Source organism: Stegastes partitus, unplaced genomic scaffold, assembly GCF_000690725.1.
Source record: "Stegastes partitus isolate 25-593 unplaced genomic scaffold, Stegastes_partitus-1.0.2 Scaffold524, whole genome shotgun sequence".
Taxonomy (NCBI): domain Eukaryota; kingdom Metazoa; phylum Chordata; class Actinopteri; family Pomacentridae; genus Stegastes; species Stegastes partitus.
The window spans coordinates 24861-49460 of record NW_007578255.1 but is presented as its reverse complement, the minus strand read 5'-3'; the positions used below and the strand labels follow the sequence as shown (position 1 = coordinate 49460).

Sequence of the window (24600 nt, the reverse complement as noted above, 5' to 3'; positions counted from 1 at the left end):
AAATGGTCATGATCACAATTTTCCAAGGACATCCCTAAGCTCAGATTTTAACCATGTTCACATGCAAATTTTCTGTTTATTTTAAAGCTCAATGGTTGCTAAACACTCAGAGCAGCACTTCCATTGGCATGTGTGAAAAGTATATGACAAGCCTAGACGTTGTTGGCGTTTTAGTTTGGCAGCGTTCCTGTGAGGTTGTAAAAGTAAAGACAACACTAATGTGAATCATAGTCGTTGTTTTGTCATCACTATTTTAAAAGGAGCAACACCCAACCCTCAACTCAACGCGTGTGCAATGAGTCCGCTCTTTTAATTAAATCAGTTTTCCGTAAGGAACGTTCATTCAAGTCATGAGCTCCGGCATCGGAAATGACTAACATCATTCGGTTTTGTCTATTGCTGGACATTAATCATTACTTGTGGAATAGATAATTAGCTTTAAAGAGTACTTTAAAACTAATTACCGAAGCACTCCTCATTAATTTCATAGCCTGCTGTGATTTGTGTTATTGTCCTGAGCTTCACTGGTTTCACTATTTCTTTATTTTTTTTTCTGCTGTGCTCCAGTTCAGACAGGTCCTTTACACCCACCCACCACAGCTACTACTCTCCTAAACATGAGGGCATGATGGATGAGATGCTCACCAGTCACCAGGTACAGTGCATGGTCACAGTGATCACTATGTGTGATTATGGACGTCGGAAAACACTGCTATGTGGAGATCTTGATTTCAGCGAGACATGTTCACACCATTAGAATTCGGCTTTACAAGTTAACCTGTAAACTGCAGAATATTTTATATGACATTTACTGTAAATTAGTAACAGAATGAACAGGTAGGTCGGATTTTTCTTTTTCAGAACCCTACTGACAAAACAAAAATCTGATTAGTTGGAAAACAGGAAATACAGATTGGGTCTTGGGCGTTCTGCCTTAAAACTGAGACCCAAACCTGACCTGTAGCCACATCTTGTAAACCCACCATGACTCAACCTAACTAATTCTGTTAAAGTGACAGCCATTGTGTGTTCCAAAATCATTACACATGGCTGAGATGTGGAACGCCCACTTCACTGACACCTTCCTCGATTGGTGGGATACAGCGGCAGACGCTTCAACCTAATGTTTAAATAGACTTCCAAGAGTTGATTATATGATCTAACTTCAATTAGAAGGACAAGAAAAATTGCACATCAATGGATATGCAAACTACAAGTAAAACAAGATGTAGTCACATGAACTCCTAAACACATTCAATTTCATTCAACTTGGAGAATCAGGTCTCAGCCTTAAATTTGCATCTTTTAAAGCCAGAACCTGCTGGAATCCCCAGAGAGAGATTTCAACACCAAGCGTTCTCAATGTTCTATAACCTTAATGTCGGTTAATCACTCAGCTTAAAACACTCGTCCTCCTAATTCACGACACAGTGAATACAATAATTATGATTTACTTGTTTGTCTCTATTGAGAGGTTGTTTGTTTGATTCCAGGTTTCGTCGCTTGCCAGGGAGAATGAGAGGGATTCCTACCGGCTGAGTTGGGGCACAGAAAACCTGGACAATGTGGCTTTATCCTCCAGCCCCATCCACTCTGGGTAGGTGCAGTCACACTGGAAGGGAAATACTGTTTGCAATGAACGGAAACACAACATCATGAAGACAAATGTGTAGCTGAAATGTACTAACAGTTGGAATAATGTATAGACTGACAAATTCATGAATACACATATACAATTATTGGATCCTTTTAGAGGTCCTGATGGGTGAGCTGTTTATATGTTTCAAGTATTTAATGTGTTTTTCAAATACAGCTGTTACTGGGAATACAGTAAACTGTACCTCTGCATATATACAGATATTTAGTTTGGTCTGACCTCTTATCAACTGTTTCTCATTCCTCTGATTGTCTGTTTTTTGGACAGCAGTGAATGATGACATAAAAAATGTTCAATTATATGTTTGATGATTACATAATGATATTACAAGGAATTATTATTGGTAATTTTCTATATACTCTATACAACATTAAAACACCACTTCAGAAGTCATTGCTGTTTTGTTTTGTGCAACCAGTAGATTAATTTTCTTTTAATCAACTAATCTGAAGCAGTAATAAAATATAGTATAAATGGTATAAATATCAATAAACTCTTTCACTAGGTCAGCAGGTCATATGCTTCTTTTATACTTTAAATTGTACTTTGTGTATTAAAAAAGGGCCAAAAAACATCTTAGATTTCACTTTCTGAACCCTGCAGAAACCATGTGTGTGTACACGACATACACAATGTTATTTAGTGAGCCTTAGAGGTGTGTAGGTGTGTTTTTAAGCATTGGACAGCTGTTTCCTTGTGCTTCCAGGTTTGAGATAAGATAGACTAAGCACATCCTGAATCCAGGTTTGGACTTACAGCACCGACATCGGACTGATGTCTATCTTCTAGGAAAATTCATTCAAAATGTTGCACTTTTAGTTTAAATAACAAGAATAAAACTCAGAAGTAACACACAGAAGTAACAGAAACTCTATTTTCATGCATTAATCGACAATCAATTCAAAATGTTTTTGTGGTTTCTGCAAAACAAAGTTCTGCATCTTTTACTTGCTTGGATTGTCTGACACTTGCTCTGATTTTCCTCTCTGGGTTTCTCTTTCCCTGAATTGTCTGATGTGGTTGCTGTTTCTTTAGCCATTCCTCTCCGTGCCCTGATCATGGAGACCACAGCAGGTGACCCTCTGCACCTTGGTTTAATCATTCTCCTCCTCATCATCACTCTGTTCCTCCCTTCACAGTGTGCTCTCCTGGCGGAGAGGTGTATGTGTCACCGTCCTCGACTGACACCGCCTCATCAGCTTATATCTGTTCTTAGGCCCACAATGAATCTACTCATTTGAATTTGAATGAAACTGTCTAAACTGGACACATGGACAAATCATGTGATGTCGCAAAGGTAAAGAAAAAAAGGCTTAAATTGTGTAAATCTGGGCAAAAAGAGGCGGTGAAAGTTGAGGACATGTTTGCTGATTTCATACAATGTCTTGTGAATTGTGCATTTCCACTAACATACCCACTGTTACCTTTGAGGAATGTTTTGGCTCAAGTATCATTGCATAAAATAAATATTTTTGCACCATACTGTGCTATATATTGGACACATAGGTGCATTTTGGAGGACAGCAGTGTTCTAACAGTTTATCCAGTTGTGCTTCTGAATTCAATAACAAGTACTTTACGCCTCTTGTGTGCTTTTAAAACCTTGTTGTTTGTGTAACTGAAGACAAGGCAAGATCACACCACACCTCCATGAGAACTGGGTATGGTATCATATTGTCACCTCATCACAGCCAATCTTTCCCCCATTGAGATGTGTGATCATGTGCACATTCACCACTCGGCATGGAGGCGGAGGTCCGTCAAGGCGTATGAAGTCAAGTTACTGAATGCAAAGATGTTGTTGTCCGTTCAGTGTTGAGAAAACAGACACCAAACTCATGTCTAATATGTCTGCATTGCTATATTTTTCAAGTAGACTTTATAGAAATAGTGATGCATATTGTTAACTTATTACACCTTAGCAGCTTTTTTATTGTTTTCACGAAACTCTTTCTTAAAACTAAGGCACGTCTAACTTTTATTCAACTACATAACATTAGGTTCACAGATTTCATTACCACAGTCTTAATGGTATGACCAATGGCATGTTGGGTAATGTTGCTGCTGCTGTAACATCACTGATCTGGTTTTGAGTTTTTATGACTCTTCTGTAGGTTTACTGTTACTTTACATACTAGCCTTTCTCATTATTTTGCCATTGCCTATTCTGGCAAGCAGAGAACATTGTGGGAGTTTAGCTAGTAAAGGAGCACTGTGACCAAGACAGGTATAAATTCAATTTAAATATAAGCCAAAACATATGAATACATTCACTCCATTAAGCTGGTGTCTTTAGCTTTATCTCATGTCAAATGGAAATATAGTAGTTTGTAGTTTATATTTAGTCCTTTATAGACAAAATAGTCTCCACTTAAGATCCGCTAACTAATTTGATCCGGAGCTTTCAACACTCTCACATTGTCTTCATTAGTAGACTGTAGATATCAAGCTTCTAATTTTTCTGAGCAGTTTGAAGACCTTTTGCCTATATCGACTCAAAATTGGATCTTGACTTCTTGATTTTGGAAACAACAGTTGACAAAACAGTACCTACTCAACTGCTTTTTCGCTGGTGAAGCTTTATTTTATGGCTCAAAACAAATGAACAAACCTTAACTTAACCTTTCAGCTCTTTGTAGGTTAAAATGTCTAAACTCAACATGAGAACTATTTGCTCGAAGTGTTGGGTACAAATAACCTTGGTGTCTATGTTCTCATCACTGAATGGGCTCCATAATATACGTCTGTAACTTGGGCAAACATCTCCTGTTCCACCTCAGCTTCCTGGTCAGCTTCATGGTGGATGCCAGGGGCGGAGCCATGCGCGGTTGCCGGCACAACGGCCTCCGCATCATCATCCCACCGAGGAAGTGCAGCGCGCCAACACGGGTGACTTGCCGGCTGGTGAAGAGGCATCGTTTGGCCACCATGCCCCCGATGGTGGAGGGCGAGGGCCTGGCCAGCAGGCTCATCGAAGTGGGGCCCTCTGGAGCTCAGTTCCTCGGGTAAGTCTCTGGAGACAGATGGTCAGTTAGAAGTTAGTGAATGTAGAGAGAAATAGAAAAAACAAACTACACAAAGATGTAGCTTCATTTCAGTACGAGCTAGTGGTGGTTTCAAAAACAAACAAATGCTGGCACCTTTACGTTTTCACTTTTTTGCAATCTTTGGATATTGTATTGCACAAACATGTGGAATTAGATAGAAAAGTGTTCTGATATGGTAAAGATGCAACTCTTGAGTAAAGAAGAATGACTGATTGAAGTATTTTATCAGATACGAAGGAGCGATACCACTCTTATATGCAGCCTGATCTGTTTCCTTTCTCATGAGAAGCTTACAACTTGCTGCCCTTTTTTTCTTTCAGATTAATTTCCCCCCAGCCTCTGCCTTACTAAAACTGTTTCTGTATCTGCTCTTGCTTTCTCCCAGTGCCAGGGGTCTGCCAGTCTTTTGCTCTTCAGCATGCCCTGTTTTCTTTCATAACAGCTGCAGTCTAACTCTGATCCCTAACCCTTTAATGAAACTGCTTTTCTTATTAACTCCACCTCCAGTATATTGCACCATGATTGGTTTGATATGTGGCCTCGAATTCTGCCCCCCGCTGGTAATGTTTGACTATGTGTAGACTTAAAACATTCAGGTTATGGGTATGAGTTTTCCACGATATCTGTAATTCCAGTTTTGGCCTTACGTTCCACTGATACATTATTTCCACTATTTGTTTACTGCTGACGAGATTCTCTTTGGGCAAATCTACTGATTTATGCTGTTTTGATTCTTATGTTTATGTGAAATGTCTGATGACCAACCCCGCTCTGCATTAACATGATCTGTCTTGCTTATGGTTTGCCATGGAAGTGATGACCTTGTTAACAACATGTAAGAAACTTTAAAAACACTTGCACATAGAGCCAAAGTAATATATATAATTTAAATGCATTTGAAATAATAGATCCAAATGTGTATATGTATTTATTGAAATAATTATGTGAAAAAAATACAGATAAAATATTCAAAATAGAAACAGTCATATCTGTGTTTTAATCTTTAATTTATTTAAGGTCATTTCAATTTAAAATTTAAACTTGCAGTTTTTATTTTGGACTATTTTATATCACGATAGCAGTGGTTTGCTACATATTTAGGCCAAACAACAATCACATTCCACTTATTTTGAAATAAAAATGTCAGTCTCCTTTATAGGGAAGGAAATGACATTTCATTCTGACATGCTATGAAGACGAAAAATATTAAATTATTTCACCATTCATGGTCATATAATGTATTTGTATGTATTTACTCATTAGATCATTTATGTCTTAATGTAACGTTTATGTAATTTTTGCACACTCGTAGTAGCTAGAATGAACCACAGGGTCTCTATTTTTACACCCAACCAAAACAATTTTGTGTGCTCTCTCTTCCTCACTGCTGCGTTTGGACGTTTGGTTGATCACACAGTAAACTTCACCTCCCCAGTGCCCCTCCACCTCTTAATGAAGGGGAGAGTCTGGTTAGCAGAATCCTCCAGCTTGGCCCGCCGGGGACAAAATTCCTTGGGTAGGGTGGAAAACAAAATCTACGGTTTTGCATATGAAACAATCCATGGATGCCGGTCTCAGTATTTGTCTTCACAAACCCTTCCATTTGATTTATTTATTTGTTGGCCCATACGTTATTTTTGTGGTCATGCTTGCACTAGTGTCCCATACAGCACTTCATCTGGTTCCCATACACATTACTCTCTTCATTGACTCTCCCTACTGCTTTGCCTTTCCCCGTTCTATGTTTATATGCTTATGCTTCCTGTCTTCTTATTAAATGTGTGTTAGAAGAAGATCTTTCATTCATTTTTATGTGAAATTTAAACAGTTGTGTGGCCTGTAAATAGCTACAGAAGCAGGTGAGATTTGACTGGATGGTTCCGTTGTTCTCTTCCTGTCAAATCGACTAACCAGCTATTGATACAGCTAATTGTAAGTCATAATTTGGAAATTCTGGAAAGTCGTGCATGATGAGCTATAGTAACTTTACAAATGACAGACATCACTAAGCTTAAATACATTAAATGTTGTGCTATATTTTCACCAACTGAGCCAAAATTGGTCTGAAGTTGTGCCTAATGACACAGTCGCATTGTATAAATTCTAGATTTTGAAGTTAATGTACGAGTGGAAATATGATCGTGTTGTTTCAGGCCAAAGAAACCGTCTAAATATCACATGAAAATATCAACAGTTCTGCTTTGATAGCTGTGTTTTTCTCATGTTGGACTGTACTTGCAGCATGCTTCTTCTAGATATGTTTTGTAGCTAGCTTGTGATTATGTACATCAGGTAAGTATTAAAGCAACACTTTAAGTATTAAATATAGACACCGATAAGTGACATGTTGTGATAATATGAAAACTGGGTTGGACAACGGGACAAAAACATACATTACAAACAACTTCTTAATTAATTTCTGGCTCTAGTTTCCTCTACCATGATTGAAACACATTTTAAAAAAGCATCTCAATGCATCTTTACTTGTGGTTTGCTGTTTAAATTGTCTTTTAAATGTGCTGACTGATCCAAGCTAGCAGCTCACGATACAACTGTATAGATCTATGAACAGTAGAATTACACCAAACCTACAGGGTTCCTGCTGCCTGGGCTTTTTTGATTGTCTAAAGCAGTGCTCTGCCACATTAGGTGCATCGCGCTGTAGCAAAACTGCTTTTACCGATTGCTGTTTCTATCACCATCATTGCTGCATAATACATTGGCCTCAAACCTGAATAGGCAATATACCATTCATTTGTTTGCTAAGGTGGGTGGGTGCTTCTTTAACTATTACTTTAGATACTGACAGAAACAGCTGAACTGTAGTGTTTTGGAAAGATACGAATATCTAAAGTTGACCAGGAACAATAATCTCGACCAAGAAGAGTCCAAATAACTTACACAAAATTAAAGATCTTGCAGAACTCAAGTACGACAGCCCCACCAAATGCACACTTATATCTCCAAACACAACTCATAGACACACTGTGCATCCTCCATCACATCATGTACTTACATAGCTGCCCTCTACCCCTCCAGTCCTGTGATCGTGGAGATCCCCCACTTTGCCGCCCTCCGGGGGAAGGAGAGGGAGCTGGTGATCCTGAGGAGTGAGACAGGAGAGAGCTGGAAGGAGCATCACTGTGAACACACCCAGGAGGAACTCAACCAGATCCTCAACGGCATGGACGAGGGTCAGTATCCAATGGCGTACCAGTGGACCGCACTATGAGTTGAGCAAAAACCGTATTGGCTCTAACAGACATTTTCTACCGTCTTCCAGAACTGGACACGCCCGAGGAGCTGGACAGGAAACGCATTTGCCGTATCATCACCAGAGACTTCCCACAATACTTTGCGGTGGTGTCTCGCATCAAGCAAGACAGTAATCTGATTGGTCCTGAAGGAGGCATCCTGAGCAGCACAGTTGTGCCACAAGTACAGGCAGTTTTTCCTGAGGGGGCCCTCACCAAGAGGATCAGGGTCGGACTGCAGGTAACTGGAAAGCATTAATACTCTCTCACAGTAAATTTGCGCAGAAACCTTTTGCCAAAACAGCATTAAAGAAAAGTCAATAGATTACCAAAGATTTTGGAATTCGCTGTCTAGAAGTTGAATATACTCGAGTCCATTGGTGAAAGTTTTGATCTGTAGGTGGTATTGAAAAGTCAGAAAAGGATCAGCAAAGACATTTTGGATTATATACAAAAACTAAAGTTGTTGTGTACTCTGTCTACTCTCATAGGCCCAGCCAGTGAATGTAGATGTTGTGAGGAAGATCCTGGGGAACAAAGCCACCTTCAGCCCCATCGTCACCCTGGAGCCCCGTAGGAGAAAGTTCCATAAACCCATCACCATGACCATTCCTGTCCCCAAGAGCAACTCCGATCCAGTCCTCAATGGTTTTGGAGGGGACACACCCACCTTACGACTGCTCTGTAGTATCACTGGTTAGAGAACACACACAAATATACACACTAATCTGAACAGGCCAAAGGAAGGCACATGCTCACATATAAGCCTTTCAATGTTTCTGTCATCGTGCAGGTGGAACAACGCCAGCCCAGTGGGAGGATATAACAGGAACTACTCCATTAACATTTATCAATGACTGCGTCTCCTTTACTACCAACGTGTCTGCCAGGTAAAAGAGTTTGTTGATTTACGTACAACAGAAGTGAGTACACTCCTGTGCAATGTCATTTAAATATCAAATGATTAAAAATTGTATCATCTCTAAATAAGTGCATCACTTCTAAGTTGACAAGTCGAGTATTTCCTCCTGTAAACCGTCAAAAACAAATTCTTTAGAAAGGTTAAATTGAAAGTACAGGCCCCGAAGTTGAAACTCGCAACACAAGTGAATACACCTGTGATCACTGATACAGAAGTTAAAAAAACTTAGTTAGAACCATGAGCTGGCCAAGTATGTTGCCTGATTTGAATCCCACTTAGGGACACAATTTTGAATCATTGGTGTTGCACATGGGGTGTACTCATTTCTGTTGTCTGCTATGAGAAAATACCTGCTAACTTAAATATAAGTTTTGCAGTCACTAAACACCTTACCTTAACTGTGCTGTCTCATACACCTCTGATTTCTAGGTTCTGGCTCATAGACTGTCGGCAAGTCCAGGAGTCAGTCAACTTCTCCACTCAGGTGTACCGAGAGATCATCTGTGTCCCGTACATGGCCAAGTTCGTAATCTTTGCCAAGACCCATGACCCAATCGAGGCCCGTCTGCGCTGCTTCTGCATGACTGACGACAAGATCGATAAAACACTGGAACAGCAGGAGAACTTCACTGAGGTGGCCCGCAGCCGAGACGTAGAGGTGAGAGAGGAGAGTTGAAGAGGACTGCCAGGAACTACTAATTACATACCCAGTTAGCGCAAGACTTATGATGTGTAGTTGTCTTCACTTTTAAAACACAACATCTGCATTTTGTACAAACTAAATGCAAAGAACTGTTACTTAACTCTGTATACAATGAGCTCTCTATACATGAAAATCACCAACACAAGGAAAGGAATTTAAGTTGTCCAAGTTGAAGGATAGATGTGGATAGATGATGGAAGACTGTTGTGACTTGTTTGTCAATTCCGAAACCACTGTCAAGGATTACACATACGTTTCTGGCTGCAGATCCTGTATTTGCAGACAAGAATTTCTATGTAGCATGTTAGTTAATGGAGTTTTGAGGACAGTGTGTGTTTACCCCCTAGTAATTAATCTAGTGGAAGCTTACATGACAACTAAAGAGAGCCCATGATGGATCCTTGGAGAACACCACAAGTCAAGATCAGTGTTGTAAAAGAAGCGTTACAGACGACTACTTTTGTTTGAGAATATGATTTCCACTGGTGTAAGGCTGTTCGCCTGAACCAAGTGTGAACAATTGAGATTGCATTGAAGTGTTTTTCTTTTTTTTTTAGGTCCTGGAAGGCAAACCTATCTATGCAGACTGCTTTGGCAACCTTGTTCCCCTCACCAAAAGTGGCCAACATCATCTCTTCAGCTTCTTTGCCTTTAAGGAGAACAGACTAGCACTCTTTATCAAAGTGAGCAGCATTTTTTACATTTGTTTATTTGAAGCAAGCACCGTTTTTATATGTAAGCGTAGTGTTACAAGAGTCAGGAATAGTTCATCACACTCTTACTGCATATAAGGTTGATTCCCTTTACTCATGACCTCCTGACTAATTTATTGCTTGGCTTTTGTAGATCCGAGACAACACTCAGGAGCCGTGTGGCCGCCTGTCGTTTATGAAAGAACCCAGGAACTACAGGTCACTTACCCAAAATGCCATATGCAATCTCAACATCACCCTCCCATCATACTGCAAGGTAAGGACATTGCACAGGGGTCGCTCTCTGTTGTGTATCTTCTTGGTTCTCATGAGGAGAACTGGCTTTTTGGCATCTGTAGTTTAACACAGAAAGCACTGTAATTAAAAGCTGTGGTTGCTTGTAACGCTGGACAACGCTTTAATCTTGAGCTTGTCTCCTCTGCACCTCTATAATACGAACTAATCTCCCTTTTATCAGCTGCTATATTATTCCAGAATGTAACCCCAATAACTTCAATGTTCTCAAAAATAATTTTTTAGTTTTATGATGAATGTTTGAAATTTCAACGAGCTGATCGTGCCAATGCTACAAGCAGCCAACAATATTGCTATATGGTGATGGTTGCATCTTCACTTCAAGGGTGCTCTAGGCAACTCTGCTGATGGCCAGATCAGAAGAAATCTAAAAATATCTGACAGCATCCAGCTAGTCTGTGGTGTTATACCAAAGTGTCAAGAGACAAGACTGTTTTTTTTTTCTACATCTAAAGTCTTTGCCTAGTCTAACTTTGTCTTCCCCTAAAATCACACTGGCTGTTGTCTTTGTTGCTATGGTAACCACACATTTCCCCCCCCCTGTCTTTTTTTCTCCCTTTTAATGTTGCTGTTGTTTCTATCTGTACATCTCTCTGCTTCTTGCTGCTTCTTGCTCCCAAAAGGAGTCCGATTCAGACCAAGAGCAAGAGGAAGAGGTAAACGCAGCCCCCGCTTCCCACTTCCCCCTCCGTCCCATTAGCTCTGCTGATCTATCCTGTCTACTGTCTGACCGTCAGGACTAAACATAAGACATGTATATGGTAGATGTAATTTACCGTAGTAGATTAGATTGGGATTTGTCAGTGACATAGTTCTTTTTTTCTGTTAAGTGTGCCCTTTGTGTTTGTTTTCCTAAATTAGCAGTTGTAATATTACTAGTAGTTTTAGACAAACAGCAGTTGAAAGAAACTAACTGTGATGCATTTTCCATTTTCTTTTTCAGACCAGCAGAACACTCGAGAAATGTAAGACATTTTTTTCCTGTTTTTTCTGTATAACTTCTACTAAAATTGTTGCTAATCTCTAATCATATTGCATGTCTTTATGAGTCCAGTTACATAGCTGTAGAACTGATGCTGTGTGAGTGATAATCTAGTCAAAGAGTATGCAGAGGAATAATCAGACTAATACACTTCGCCATCCGCTTAATCGCCGACCATTTGCATTTTTGAATCAAAGTCCTTTAAGTTTCATATATTTTTGTCTTGTCACACAAACGAGAAGGCTTTACCTGCACCTCCCCATGTCAATGTTCTGTTTCTCCTGAGGCTTAACTTCACTTTTTTTTACTTTCTTTTACTTTTCTTTCTGATTTCACACCTGCATCATTTTCTTCACTTTAACTCTTTCACCTTCACAATTTGAGATCGGACATACGAAGAACGGGTTAAACACTGCCATCTGCGTATGTACAGAAATATTCAACTCGTTCATATTGTGGTGATGTATATGCGATGGCCTCTAATTTTCGTGCTTGCCTAAAAGTCGGTCAGTAGAGCTAGCGCGGTCACAGTGTCATTAGGGTTGCTGGTTTGGTTGTGCTTGGACATTTATTTGCTCCGAACAAACCCGTTTGTATTGAGGCGGGTGAATTGAACTGGTGTTTATGCAGCTCAAGCCTATTTTGAGGTTTGCCTCTTTCACTTTAATGTGTATTTCTAGGTACAGACTATAATGCACACCAAAAATGCAACTTTTAATGGCATTAGGACTGAACTCTTAACAGTTAAGCCATTCGCAACTGCTTGTGTGTAGTTAAATAAGTGTAGCCATCGTCAGCTGCGATAAAGGAATGAGTGAAGGAGATAAGAGGAACTGATGTGAGGAGTCCTAACTGGACTCCACCTGCTGATAGTTCCTTCCTCATCCTAATAATGCGTTCACCCTGTGGCCAGTCACTTTTTGCCACAGTGTTGGCACCTGTGGTCACCAAAATTCCAAAACTTTTTTGTTCACCCACTCCAAGCTCCTGAAACTAAATGCTGTAGCTTGTGCAAGCACCTAGTACCTGGAAATTAGAGGCCATGACGTTAGTATTATTCTAGCTGTGGTATTTAGTGTAGTGATAAAGCAAAACGTAGTCAACCTCCTCATTGACTCTGAATCCTTCCCCTTTTACCCTCCATGCCTTGTTCATGTAGTAAATGTGAAAATTTAGAGTTTACATAATACATATTTGAGCATTTAAATGTGCCTCATAGTAACAGTATGTTACAGGCTGAAATCTCATGTGTTTTTAAAAGAAATTGCATATTGATGATAGGAAAAGTCGTGTAGATGAACTCACCACATTAGTGAATGGGGACAAGCAGCTCGAGCAGCTTTTGATCATCAGCATCTCTTCTCCTTAAATTGCTGATTTAATCAGGACGATTAACTTTCTGATCACTCCATTCTTTCTTATCCAAGACCTCTCCATCAGCACTTCCCTTTGCTTTGCATGGAAATAACTTGCCTTACATTAATGTGTATGCGTGTGCTTGTTTGTATGTCTGTTTGATTACATGTATTGTCCTGCTAATGAGACTTCATTCGTTCCTTAGTTCTTTATTTTTTTTTAAATGTTCTCTCACGACACCATTTGCTCATGGTTTTGTGCACTGTTTTTCGTGTTGATTCAAGGTTTCATTTCAATTACATTTTAAAGTCCTAGTCAGGCTAAAAGCAGAATGAAGGGCAAAGGGAATTGGTAGCATTCCTAAGATCCTCATTCCTTCTTTGATTTGGTGAAATTGAAGTATCTAATTTGCATTAGAATTAAAAGCATGGCAAATCATCATATGTTGTTTTAGTTATCACTGGCTTTCTTTGATAGATGCAGCATTCTCAGTTGTTTTCAAGCCATTTTTGCCTATCATCACATTGACATTTGTCATACATCTGAGCAATCTTGAGATGTCTTGATGTTGTTTCTGTTTCATTTGTTGTTCCTTTTGCTGTTGTACCTATTGGTTGCTTGGTCACCTGGTCTCATTCATAGTTGGTATAGTTTTCATGTGTATTTTAGTTGTGCTCTATAGCTTTGTCATGTGAGTGTGCGTGTGAGTGTATAAGCAAGTTATTTCCTGCGCATATTATTTCCCATTGGTATTATTTGCCTCACCACAGCTCCCCAGAGACAAATGAAAGTTTAAGCCCTATTCCTCTGATACCCTGATGTAGAACCCATTGTGAATTTGTTGTCCTATGATCCCTGCAGTGTGCTCCAATCTTGTCCTGACCACATTCTCCAATGTCTGTCTCCTTTCATTTGAATTTTTGATTTTCTTTACTCCTTACTTGTTCTTCTTCCATATGGAAGATGAAGAGACGGAGACATCAGTGCTGAAATCAGAGCTGATTCGAGAACCAGACCTCCTATCCGACGTGTCAGAGATGAAACAAGATTTGATCAAAATGACTGCCATCTTGACTGCAGACTCCGCAGACAAATCCCCTTCCCTAGGAGGGTGTGGTCTAGAGAAAGGGACTGAGGAAGTTTCTGGAGAACCGTTAGAAATAATGGAGAAGGACTTAGAGAAAGTCAAAGAGGACCTAGAGAAAGTCAGTGAGATACTGAGGAGTGGAACATATGAGGGTGAAGCGGCAGAGAAGGCAGCAAAAGCAGCTAGAATGGCTGAGGAGTGGGTTCTCCTCTCAGACAGCGAGATAGAAGAGGCCAAAAAGATGGCAGCCTTAGAAATTCAAGAGCCTGTCTTACGTGAAAGTAGAGCTAACAGAGGGGCTCCCAGACCTAAAGCCATAAAGGACAGTGGTGACCTTAAAGAATACCTCCTGGATGCACCAGTAAGCTCCAAAGCAAAAGCTAAGAAAGAGACAGGTGCCCAAGAAAAATTCACCGATGTTGTACTACGCAAAAGTGCAAAACCAACCACTCCAACCAAAGCGCATGACAAAACCACCACTGGTGATGTTAAAAAGCCAGTGAGAAGGAAGGGGAAAGACCAGGGGCAGGCAGAGGAATCAACAGAGGCAGGGGCTCTTCTAAGTGTGCCTACAGCCCCTGCCCCAACATCACCTGTATCCCCAGTGATTGAGGAAACTCCCATTGGGTCAATAAAGGACAAAGTCAAAGCCTTACAACAAAAAGTGGAGGCAGAGCAAAAGAGCAAAAAGGTCACTGGGAGCAAGCCTTCACATTTGCCTGTTGCGAGCAAACCTTCTCCAAAAGCCAAAGAAAGCCCTAAATCAAAACAGGGCCCCCCCAAATCCCCTAAAGCTGACTCTGAAAAACTTGAGGAGACCATGTCAGTTAAAGAGCTGATGCAAGCATTCCAAACGGGGCAGGACCCCTCAAAGAGAAAGTCTGGGCTGTTTGAGCTCAAAACATCCTCCACGTCAAGATCAGAGAAAACCACAAAATCCGAAACCGTCCAGTCAAAATCTATGACCAAAGCAATAACCTCACGTGTCTCTCAACAGCGAGAAGTATCGTTGGATTCCAAACCTCACAAGAAAGACACCGCCCAGAAAGACAAACAGAAAGACAAACAGAAAGAAACCAAGTCAGTTGATGCTGCCCATTCAGAGCTAACTGAAACTGTAGACTTTGGAAATGGTGGCCTTGATGATAGCTCTGACAGCTTAAAACACGAGGGTGTGGCAGACTCACTAAGTGCCAGTTCTGGGGATGGAACCCCTCATCTGAGCTCTGAGGACAGTTACAAACACGAGGGACTAGCCACTCCAGGCACAAGCCCTGAAAGTCTGAGTCTTTCTCCCAAAACTGGACAGCAGACCTCTTCAACTTCGGCACCAGCTGCCACAGGAGTCAAAAAAGAAAGTAAAGACACAGAGAAGTCTGGAGACTCTGGTGTAGGGACCACTGGTGACCAACTGTCTACAGAATTGACCCTCCCTGTCTCTTCCAGCGAGGCTGCAGATGACCACACTACAAGTGAGTCAATGTCTGTTAAGAGGAGTGAGTCTAAGCCATCTAAACCCCGAAAGCTTACAAAAAGAATTTCAGAGACTGTAGAAACTTTTCTTAGCGATGATGAAAGCCCTGATCATCAGCTAGAATTGCCTTTAGTTGGTTCTCCAGGCTCTAGATTCTCTTCTCAGCGTCATGACAGCTTAGACTTGCCTTTAAAACAAGACTCAGATGCTCTCAGTCCATTAGGTGATGACTCTTTGACAATAAGCCACAGAGACTCTCTAGAAGGTAGTCCTCTCATGGAAGAAAATTCCTCCCATAAATCCCCAGACTCTATTGAACCCAGCCCAACCAAGGAATCACCCCCTCATGACTCCTTAGAGAGCAGTCCTGTAGAGCAAAAAAGCCACCCATCCTTCCCATCAATACTAGGCCCACCTAGTAAATCCTCTAGCCATCCAGAGCCCTCCAAAGCTGCAGAATTCCCCCAAGATGCTTTGCGTGGTAGGCTGCTTCGAGACCATGAGGCTAGTGCTGATGATGACAGTTGCGAGCAGACATCTCAGATGACAAGTTCGGGTAAGAGTCCCCTCTCCCCTGATACTCCTAGTTCTGAAGAGGTAAGTTATGAGGTTAATCCCAAACCCCCTGACCATGCATTCCTCTCTGTTTCACTCAAACCGGCTGTCATCCCTGAAGACCCAGAAGAAGAGGATACATCAGACAGCTATGAAGCTAAGAGAAAAATCACTCCAGAGGAGGAGATGTTTAAGATGGCAGCCAAAATAAAAACATTTGATGAAATGGAACAAGACGCGAAGAGCAAAAAGAAGTCTAGAAAAGATTTGTGTCCTTCAGCAGATGCCAAAATAGGGGATGACAGCTATGACACATTAGAGCTCACAAGTGAGAAGCTTTCTCAAAGTGAATGCGAGCTCAGTAGACCCACAGAAGATTCAAAGTTAGCTCTTTTTGTTGATCCCCATAATAAAGTACAACCTTACTCTCCTTTTTCAGCAGGTTTGCATGATGGATCCCACAGCAAAGAGATCAAGAACACATCAGCCAGTATAACTTCAGAGGGACCTCACTCTGTCTCAGACCAGCATCATTCAAAATCACAGCTGAAAACCACACAGGAAGAAAGAGTCCCCACGTCTGCAAAAGCTGATAAAGACACTAGTGCCAAAAAGGCGTCAACATCAAACGCTGAAAACAGGACCGATGAGCAAAAGGAAGAGAGCTTAAGGAAATCGAGGGAAACTAAAGGCAATGATCAGGATGGTCGTGAGTTAGGTGGTGGCAGGCCACAGACTGGTACGCACAAAACTGGTAGCAATGTAACAGATGAAGTAAAAGGAGATCAAAGGGGGCATGCAGGAACATCAGAACCTGAACTCAGCACAACTGCTGCCACAGGTCAAAAAAAGGAAACGTTCAAACCAGAGGTCTGTATTTATGATGACACAGAAGAGGATGATGAGACAGTGGAACCTCCCAAAACCGAGTCAAAAGGTGTAACCGCAAAAGTAGAGACCGATTCGTGGTCTGCCATGCGGGAGGATGACGCTACTTTTGCAGCTCGTGTAAAAGAGGAAGAACAGAAGATACTGAATCTAGCGGTCGACCGTCAGTCTCTGCAAGCTACGCCAGACACCACACCTGGCAGAACACCAACAGAAGAGAGTACACCAACCAGTGAGCCCAATCCTTTTCTTTTCCAAGAAGGGAAGCTCTTTGAGATGACCCGAAGCGGTGCTATCGACATGACTAAGAGAAGCTATGAGGAAGAAGGGGGTGGCTTTGCCTTTTTCCAGATAGGCGAACAGCCTTTAGAGGAGCCTGTCTTAGAAGAGATCAAACAAGAAAGTACAAGTTCAGCAGCAGAACCCGACATTGGCCTCAATCTAACACTAGAGGTTAAGAATGAGGAAGATGAAAAATCTAAAGAAACAACTGATTCTCAGCTTCAGTCCCCAACTGAAGGCGATAAGCCAGGTTCCAAAGCTGATGCCTCCAAATCTAAAATCCCTAAGATGGGCATTTCAGCTTCAGCCAAACCTTCAAAGAAAGAGCAGACATCACCTGAACTTTTGGAGACTAAAACAGACAAAAGTGTGAATGAAGGATCCCTAGATTTAGAGACAAGTTCCCCTGACCAAATGATAACAAATGTACAGACAGCAGAAACAACTGTCACTAGATCAGTTTACTCTGAACAGGGGCAAGAGTCCTCTGATTCCTCTCCAGAGGAGCCTCAGTCAGTGATAGAAACCCCGAAAACAACAGGCAAGTCCAAGCAAAACACTTCCAGTAGTGTTAAAAAGACTCCAGTCAAAGCACAAGCTAAGTCTACTCCTCAAGGTCGGGCTAAATCTTCAATTCCTTCTCCATCTAATGCATCTTCCTCTTCCACCACTCTTAAAAAGGAGGTCTCTTCATCCACTCCTAAAAAAGAGGTCTCTTCCACCACCCTTAAAAAAGAGCCCTCCTTCACCTCTGAATCTAAATCTAGAATCCCTATCAAGGCTAGCCCTGTCAAGTCTGATTCTACTGCCAAACGGGCTGAATCTACCCAAGACAGAAAGCTTAAGGTCCCTGTAAAAAAGGATACAAGGAGAAAATCTGAGACAGATGCAGGTCCCTCTGTGGATGTCAAAACCAAGACATCGTCTTCCAAAGCGAAGAGCTTCTGTGAAGGGGAGTCCACCAAGTCACCTACTAAAAAAGAACAGGGTCGTCCCTTGAGTGCCGAGTCAGCGAAATCTAAAGGCTTCCAATCCAGATTGCCAGTCCGGGGCAAAAGCGGTCAGTCATCTCAGTCAACAACACCCACTAAAGAGAAAAGTGAGCCACACAAGCAGTCCATTGAGTTCTTTGAAGAGATAAGTGATGAAGCAGCAAAACTTGTGGCAAGGTTGGCACAGGCAGAGGCAGAGACAGAGAAAGAGCAAGAATCTGTAGCTGCTATCTCAGATGATGAGAGCAGTCTCATTGATCCATCAATCATAGAAAGAGAAACTTTCCCAGAGATGCAGTTCCCTCCCTCAGGAGACGTCTTTCCCATTAGACCACTGTGGGACGACCCTGTTGAGACACAGATGCAGCGAATCCCAGATGATAAAGTCCAAAGTCAAGGTATCCCCCCAGTTTAAGGGGCTATTCTATATCTCTTGTGCCTCATTAGTACACTAGCTGTAAAGGTGCTGCCTCTCTGTCTCTTGTAGTTATGTCCCGTTGTAGTTGAAGAACCCATGTTGCTGTGTTGCTTGAGCTATGTTTGTGTTTGTAATGACATCTCTCCTTCTATGTGTGCTGTAAATCTCAAGATTGACTTAAAGGCTTTATGGAACTTTTGAAAACAACTCAGTAGCAAAACACTTTAAAGCTTAAAATGTGAAGGATTGTGTTAAAAATCACGTGTACTGTCAACAAGGATTAAAAGTTAATTTCTCAATCATAAAGTCACTACATGATGTATCATGAACTGCTCTTTACAGACATATTGTGTACTATGTAGGTTCCAATTCCTAAACTAACGATATTTATTGGTTAACCAAACAATCCGTAGGACAAAAACGAGAAAGCCAGTGAAGATTTTTATTTTTTTTTCAATACCATTTGTGAATGTGAATTAATTTGGCATACCTTGCGGCTCTGACCGCTCATGGCTGTCTGGTGGTATTTGCAGTAGATCCACAGGATGAAGCAGAAAGAAAAGAGCAACGGTTGGCCATTATAGCCGACCACCTGGGCTTCAGCTGGACGGGTGAGTCACACTGAACAGCACTGACTGAACTGTACATTATTACTTCATGTTTTTGCAAGCACATACTGACACCAGACACTTGAGATTCATTTTCGGATCATTACAATCTTTACTACATCGTCTTTTTCCCCACAGAGTTAGCACGAGAACTGGACTTCAGTGAGGAGAGAATCAACCTGATAAGGATTGAAAACCCCAACTCACTGCAAGATCAAAGTCATGCCCTTTTGAACCTTTGGGCAGAGAAGGAGGGAAAGCAGGCCACAGGTCAGTAATAAATACCTTTATGATAAACATTTTTAAGAATTATTGCTTTTCAAACAAAGTAGAAACCATGCCATTTTAAAGTGAAATTGTTAAATTTGTTTTCTGTTTCCACAGAAGCAACACTTATCAAAAGGCTCACAAAGATCAACCGAATGGACATTGTTCACCTCATTGAAACCAAGATAATTAAATCCACTCAAGATGAGACGTCATCGCATACCTATGCAGAAATTGAGCGGACCATAACGTTGGACCACAGTGAAGGTAGAAGAGCCAGCGTTAACAAAAGGCAGACTGATTATTCAGCTGATTGTTTCAGTCACATGAATTAACACTTCCTGTATTTTGTGTGTTCGCTGTTTGCCCGCTCAGGTTTTTCTGCTCTTCATGAGGACATTGACAGCCCCAGACCAGGCAGGCGTACAGAAGCTGCACGCAGGAGTCCAGGCTCAGGACAAGAGGTACCCATGGTGTCAGCAGAGGACCTGTCCTCCAGTTTGTCATCACTTCACGAGACGACAGGACGATCAGAGACAGACTCCACAGCAACAGGCCTTCTCAGAAATGCCCAGAAAGAGAAACTACAAAAGGAGATGGAAACAACATAGTGAGTTACTCAAAAAGTTCCCCAAACTGCCTTTGTAACTTTGTTTCTTTTTCAATCATGATTATTGAACCCTAGTTTGCCGAACAAGCTGCCAAACAAATATCCCCCAAGGTAAAAAGGAAAAATGTGCACAGTGTTCAATAACATACCAGCACATGTCTATAATGGTTAGTTTATATACTTGATGGTGTAGTCTTTCAGTAACAACTAATTTGAAAACCACTTTGACACAGATTTTTAACGACAATATGAAGGAATACTCCAAAGATATGAAGGACTTACCAGAGCTGAGATCCTTTTTTTTTTTTATCAGTCATTCACCTCAATGATTAAAAATTAATTTCTTCTTTTTTTTTTTTGCAGCTCATCACAAAGAATATATGAAGAAGTGACAGATTCGGTACACGCAGGCAGTTTTAAACAAGTAAGTCCTTTCTTCACATTGTACCGCACCTCTCCCTACAATCTCCGATCCCATGTGATAGATCCTGTGTACAAAGGGGCACCCAAGTTATGTGCCCAGATTACCCCACCTCCCATTTCCACTCTTGAACCATGTGATGACGAAGGGCCTCCTGAATGTGAGGGGGCAGAAGGGGGAGAGGATTGGAGCTTGGAGTGTCTACAAACCACCCCTTCTGGACACAGCACTCATTATTTATCCCCGTCGCCTTGGCGAGAGACGTTCAATAGCTCTCGAACAGGAATATGTGAAAGTCGACCGTTGTCTATGACTGATTTTGGAGACAGCTTGATTGAGGGGGAGCAAGCTGAGCAAGACTTCAGGAAACTGTCTATGGAGCTTACAGGATCTGATGAGGTCCCTGAAAAACCTACAAGTGAACATGTGCTTCAGCCCATTCAGGAAATTTCCGTGCCTCCTGGCGTGACAACAGAAACCACACTTTCCAAACAAATGGCAACAGGACACATGGATGAAGTTTCACGTCGACTTTATAAAGTCCTGTATGGATATGATGATGATCTGATGGATAGTGAGGATGTGTCAGGATTGCCTATGACCTTGTCTCCTGATGTTGCAGATCAAGAAGTCGGGAAAGATGAGGTTCAGGGAGCTGCCAGCTGCATAAAGGCAGATGAAGGTGTTTTAAACTCTGTGGGTGAAGTTGATGTTTACCAGGCCTCAATATCAGATGATCTTGATGTCAAAGCAATTCATGGCATTAACCAAACTGAGAGTACAACCGCTCAGACTTCAGCTGATTCTTCCGTTATGAGCCATAAAATTCCAGATTTAATGTCTCAAAACCCAGAATTCATTACCTCTACTGCCTTCATTCAGGTTTCCCATTGCTCAGCTTTTGAGAAGGTAGATAATACGCTGTCAGTTATACCTGGTACTGGGGACAACATTGTTGTTGCTGTAGAGTCTCCATCTGAATTTGAAGCACCTGGATATGTTGTCTGCTCAACTGAATCCATCTCTGAAATCATTTGTGATGTTGAAAGCTCAGTTCACGATCGATCATCTTCACCTGAATGCACTGCTGATCCAGCAGTGTTACTAACAGAGAGTAGGACTTCGTCACCTGAATCGGTGTTGTCACTAAATGAGCTGAATTTCCTTGCAGCTGATTCCCCGGTACCTCAGTTTAGGCCCTTGTCCCCTCTTCCACCACCTGTTTTCCCATGGGAACCTGGTGATGGTGCGGCTTCTTACCAGAAGCAACCGTTGTTGAGTGCAATAAGGGGCTCTCCTTTACTGCTAAGATCAGAAGCAGAGGAAAGGCCATTAACACCAATGGTTTCAAATAGAAGACCGTTTGGAAGGCCAGTCTCACCAGGCAGTGACTATAGTGGTGAGAGATCCATCTCACCTCAGTCATTAACTTTTGACATAGAGGACAGAGCATCATCACCCGAGTCTGTCATTGTAGAATCGGTACATTGGCTTTTTACATCTTCTGAGCATGGGACTCCTGACTTCCACAAGATGAGATCATGGTCCCCTGAATCTGCAGGATCCCTCTCTTCATGTTGTCCACCAGACTCGCCTGTCCCAGAATTTACACAACCTTTCGTGGAATCTTTCACAACTTGCAAATGTAGGTCATCATCGCCTGAGTCAGTGTCATCAGATGTGGAGTTTGAAGTAGCACTTTTATCAATGCTTTGTGAAGACAGGCCCTCATCTCCTCAATCTGTAGCATCTGTGGATGAATACAAAGCACTGTCACCTGATTCGCCCATACCTGAATTCAGTCACAACTGGCAAGATTCAGCCATTGTAACAATAGGAGAAAGATCCAGTTCACCCGAGTCAGTGTGCTCAGATGTAGAATATGCCTCTATGTGTCCATTTAACCATGAAGACAGATCTTCATCACCTGCTTCAGTTGCATCTGGAGAGGAATCAGTTTTACCTGTTAGGCGAGATAAAGAATCCTCTCCTGAATCAGCTGACTCTGCAGAGATCGTCAGTGTTACCAAACCTGCGGATCGTCGACTAAACTCACCAGTGTTTGATACGGAGAACAAACCACCATCACCAGTGGAATTAGAACCTGAGTATGAGGATGACTGGGTGATTATTTCAACATCTGATATTGACGAAAGGCCGCTTTCTCCAGACTCAGTGCCCGACTACAGACCGATGTCACCACAATCAGCGATGTTTGACATTAGAACATCCTCTCCTGAATCAGAGACATTAAATGAGTGCCTGTCCCCAGATTCTCCTATACCACAATATGCATCATCTACACATCATCCTGTCAGTTTAAATTACCACTCATCATCACCAGAATCTGTGTTGTCAGATACAGAGTATGAGGCCATGCCGTTGCTCCCATATTTTGAGAATAGGCCATTCTCTCCTGACTCCAGTGGCTCTGTAAGTGATTATGGGCCATTGCCAAATTCTGAAACAGACCTACTTCCACACAAAGACACGACACTTGAACCAACACGAGCTGCAGTTGTTGTAGAAGGAGAACGTGTTGAAAGGTTTGGAACGAAAACACATGTAACTGTTGATGCAGAGGAAACGGAAGAAGAAAGTTCAACCTGTATTTTGTCAAAATATGTACAGGAAAATCCTAAGACACAAGAGGAAACTGAAACTACCAAGATACAGTTATTAGTACCTGATGTCAGTCAGTCTGTTACATCACCAGCAGATGCTACAGTTTTTTCAGGCGATGAAATTACAGAGGAATTAGCTCATGAACCGTCGAATGCAGAGAAATCAATGGAGAAAAAAGACATATCTGTGAAAGAGAAGACGAAATGTGTTAAGAAGAAAAAGTCTAAGAAAGTACTCAAGGCTAGTTATGAACCTTCACAGACTGTTACAGAATCAGCAGACTTTAAAGCTCCTACATATGAAGAAACACAAGCATCTGATCAAACTTTGTCACCTCCTTTGTCACCTCAAACTGCATCTGAGGATCAAAAATTGTCATTGGCATCATCTACAAATGTCCCTACAGATCAGCAAATACTTGCAGAGTGTTTAGCTTTGGGACTTGAGCATCAAATACCTTTGTCTTTACCAGAACATTCCTTGCCACTCTACACTTTAGTTTATGACGGAGAACTCTGGAAGCTCATCTCTCAAATTCGTGACCCGCAGTACATAGGAGAAACCTTCATGAGTAAAATCGGAAAGCTTCAGTTTAATGGAACAGGGACAGAATCTTATCAGGCGAATTCAGAAGAGACAGGTGAAGAAAAGTTTGCTGTTTTACAATCAGACATTTACCAAAGATCACATTCACTTGATTCTGAAGCAGAATATAGACCCATGTCACCAGAATCATTATTGCTACTGGACACAATTAGACCAGATTCCTCCCTCTCAGGAAGATCTGTCGATAGTCAGCGGGCTTTAACACCAGATTCCCCTATTCCACAGTACATTTCCTATTTCTCAGAACCCTCTCAAGTTTATCACAAATCAGTGTCAACAGAGTCACTATTGTCAGATCTGGAACTGGAAACTGATTTAAACATTTCACTGCTTTTTGAGATCCGACCATCATCTCCTGATTCAGTGTCATCGGTAAACATGTACAGAGCACTATCACCTGATTCACCTATCCCCCAGTTTAGGCAGTCTTTACCAGAACCTGTTGTAAATGCTAAATTGGATTGGTCCTCATCATTTGATTCAGTGGACTCAGAGCTAGAATATGGGTTTGGCTCTTTGGCATTATTGTTTGATGAGAACAGACCACCATCTGCAAATTCCGTCAGTGAAAACAGGTCACTTTCACCTGAGTCGCCCATCCCAGACTTTGGAAAGGTTTTGCTAGAATTTTCTGATTTGACCACACTAGAAAGATCCTCATCAGAGGTTTCCATTTGCTCCGATGTAGAATACGGGGCTATGTCTCTGTCAGAGTGCTCTGAAGTGAGACCATCATCACCTGATTCAGTAACTTCTAGAGATGACTGCAGAGCTGAGTCCCCAATACCTCATTTCCAAACATGGATTACTGAATCAGCTTCCATTATTACACATAGATC

At 41.6% G+C, this 24600-nt stretch overlaps 1 protein-coding gene across 1 annotated transcript in view; it reads left to right on the top strand.

Annotated features, from left to right (window-relative positions):
• LOC103361685 (ankyrin-2-like) overlaps nt 1-24600 on the top strand; it is a 239456-nt gene that overhangs the window by 197396 nt on the left and 17460 nt on the right. Inside the window, exons 24-40 of the mRNA XM_008287832.1 lie at nt 568-655; nt 1494-1597; nt 2693-2731; nt 4438-4662; nt 7744-7898; nt 7988-8199; nt 8450-8654; nt 8752-8848; nt 9310-9538; nt 10141-10266; nt 10430-10552; nt 11534-11555; nt 19158-19235; nt 19371-19502; nt 19617-19766; nt 19875-20109; nt 20473-20533. Coding sequence (XP_008286054.1) covers nt 568-655; nt 1494-1597; nt 2693-2731; nt 4438-4662; nt 7744-7898; nt 7988-8199; nt 8450-8654; nt 8752-8848; nt 9310-9538; nt 10141-10266; nt 10430-10552; nt 11534-11555; nt 19158-19235; nt 19371-19502; nt 19617-19766; nt 19875-20109; nt 20473-20533 — 2281 coding nt within the window. The remainder of the gene's footprint in view (nt 1-567; nt 656-1493; nt 1598-2692; nt 2732-4437; nt 4663-7743; nt 7899-7987; nt 8200-8449; nt 8655-8751; nt 8849-9309; nt 9539-10140; nt 10267-10429; nt 10553-11533; nt 11556-19157; nt 19236-19370; nt 19503-19616; nt 19767-19874; nt 20110-20472; nt 20534-24600) is intronic.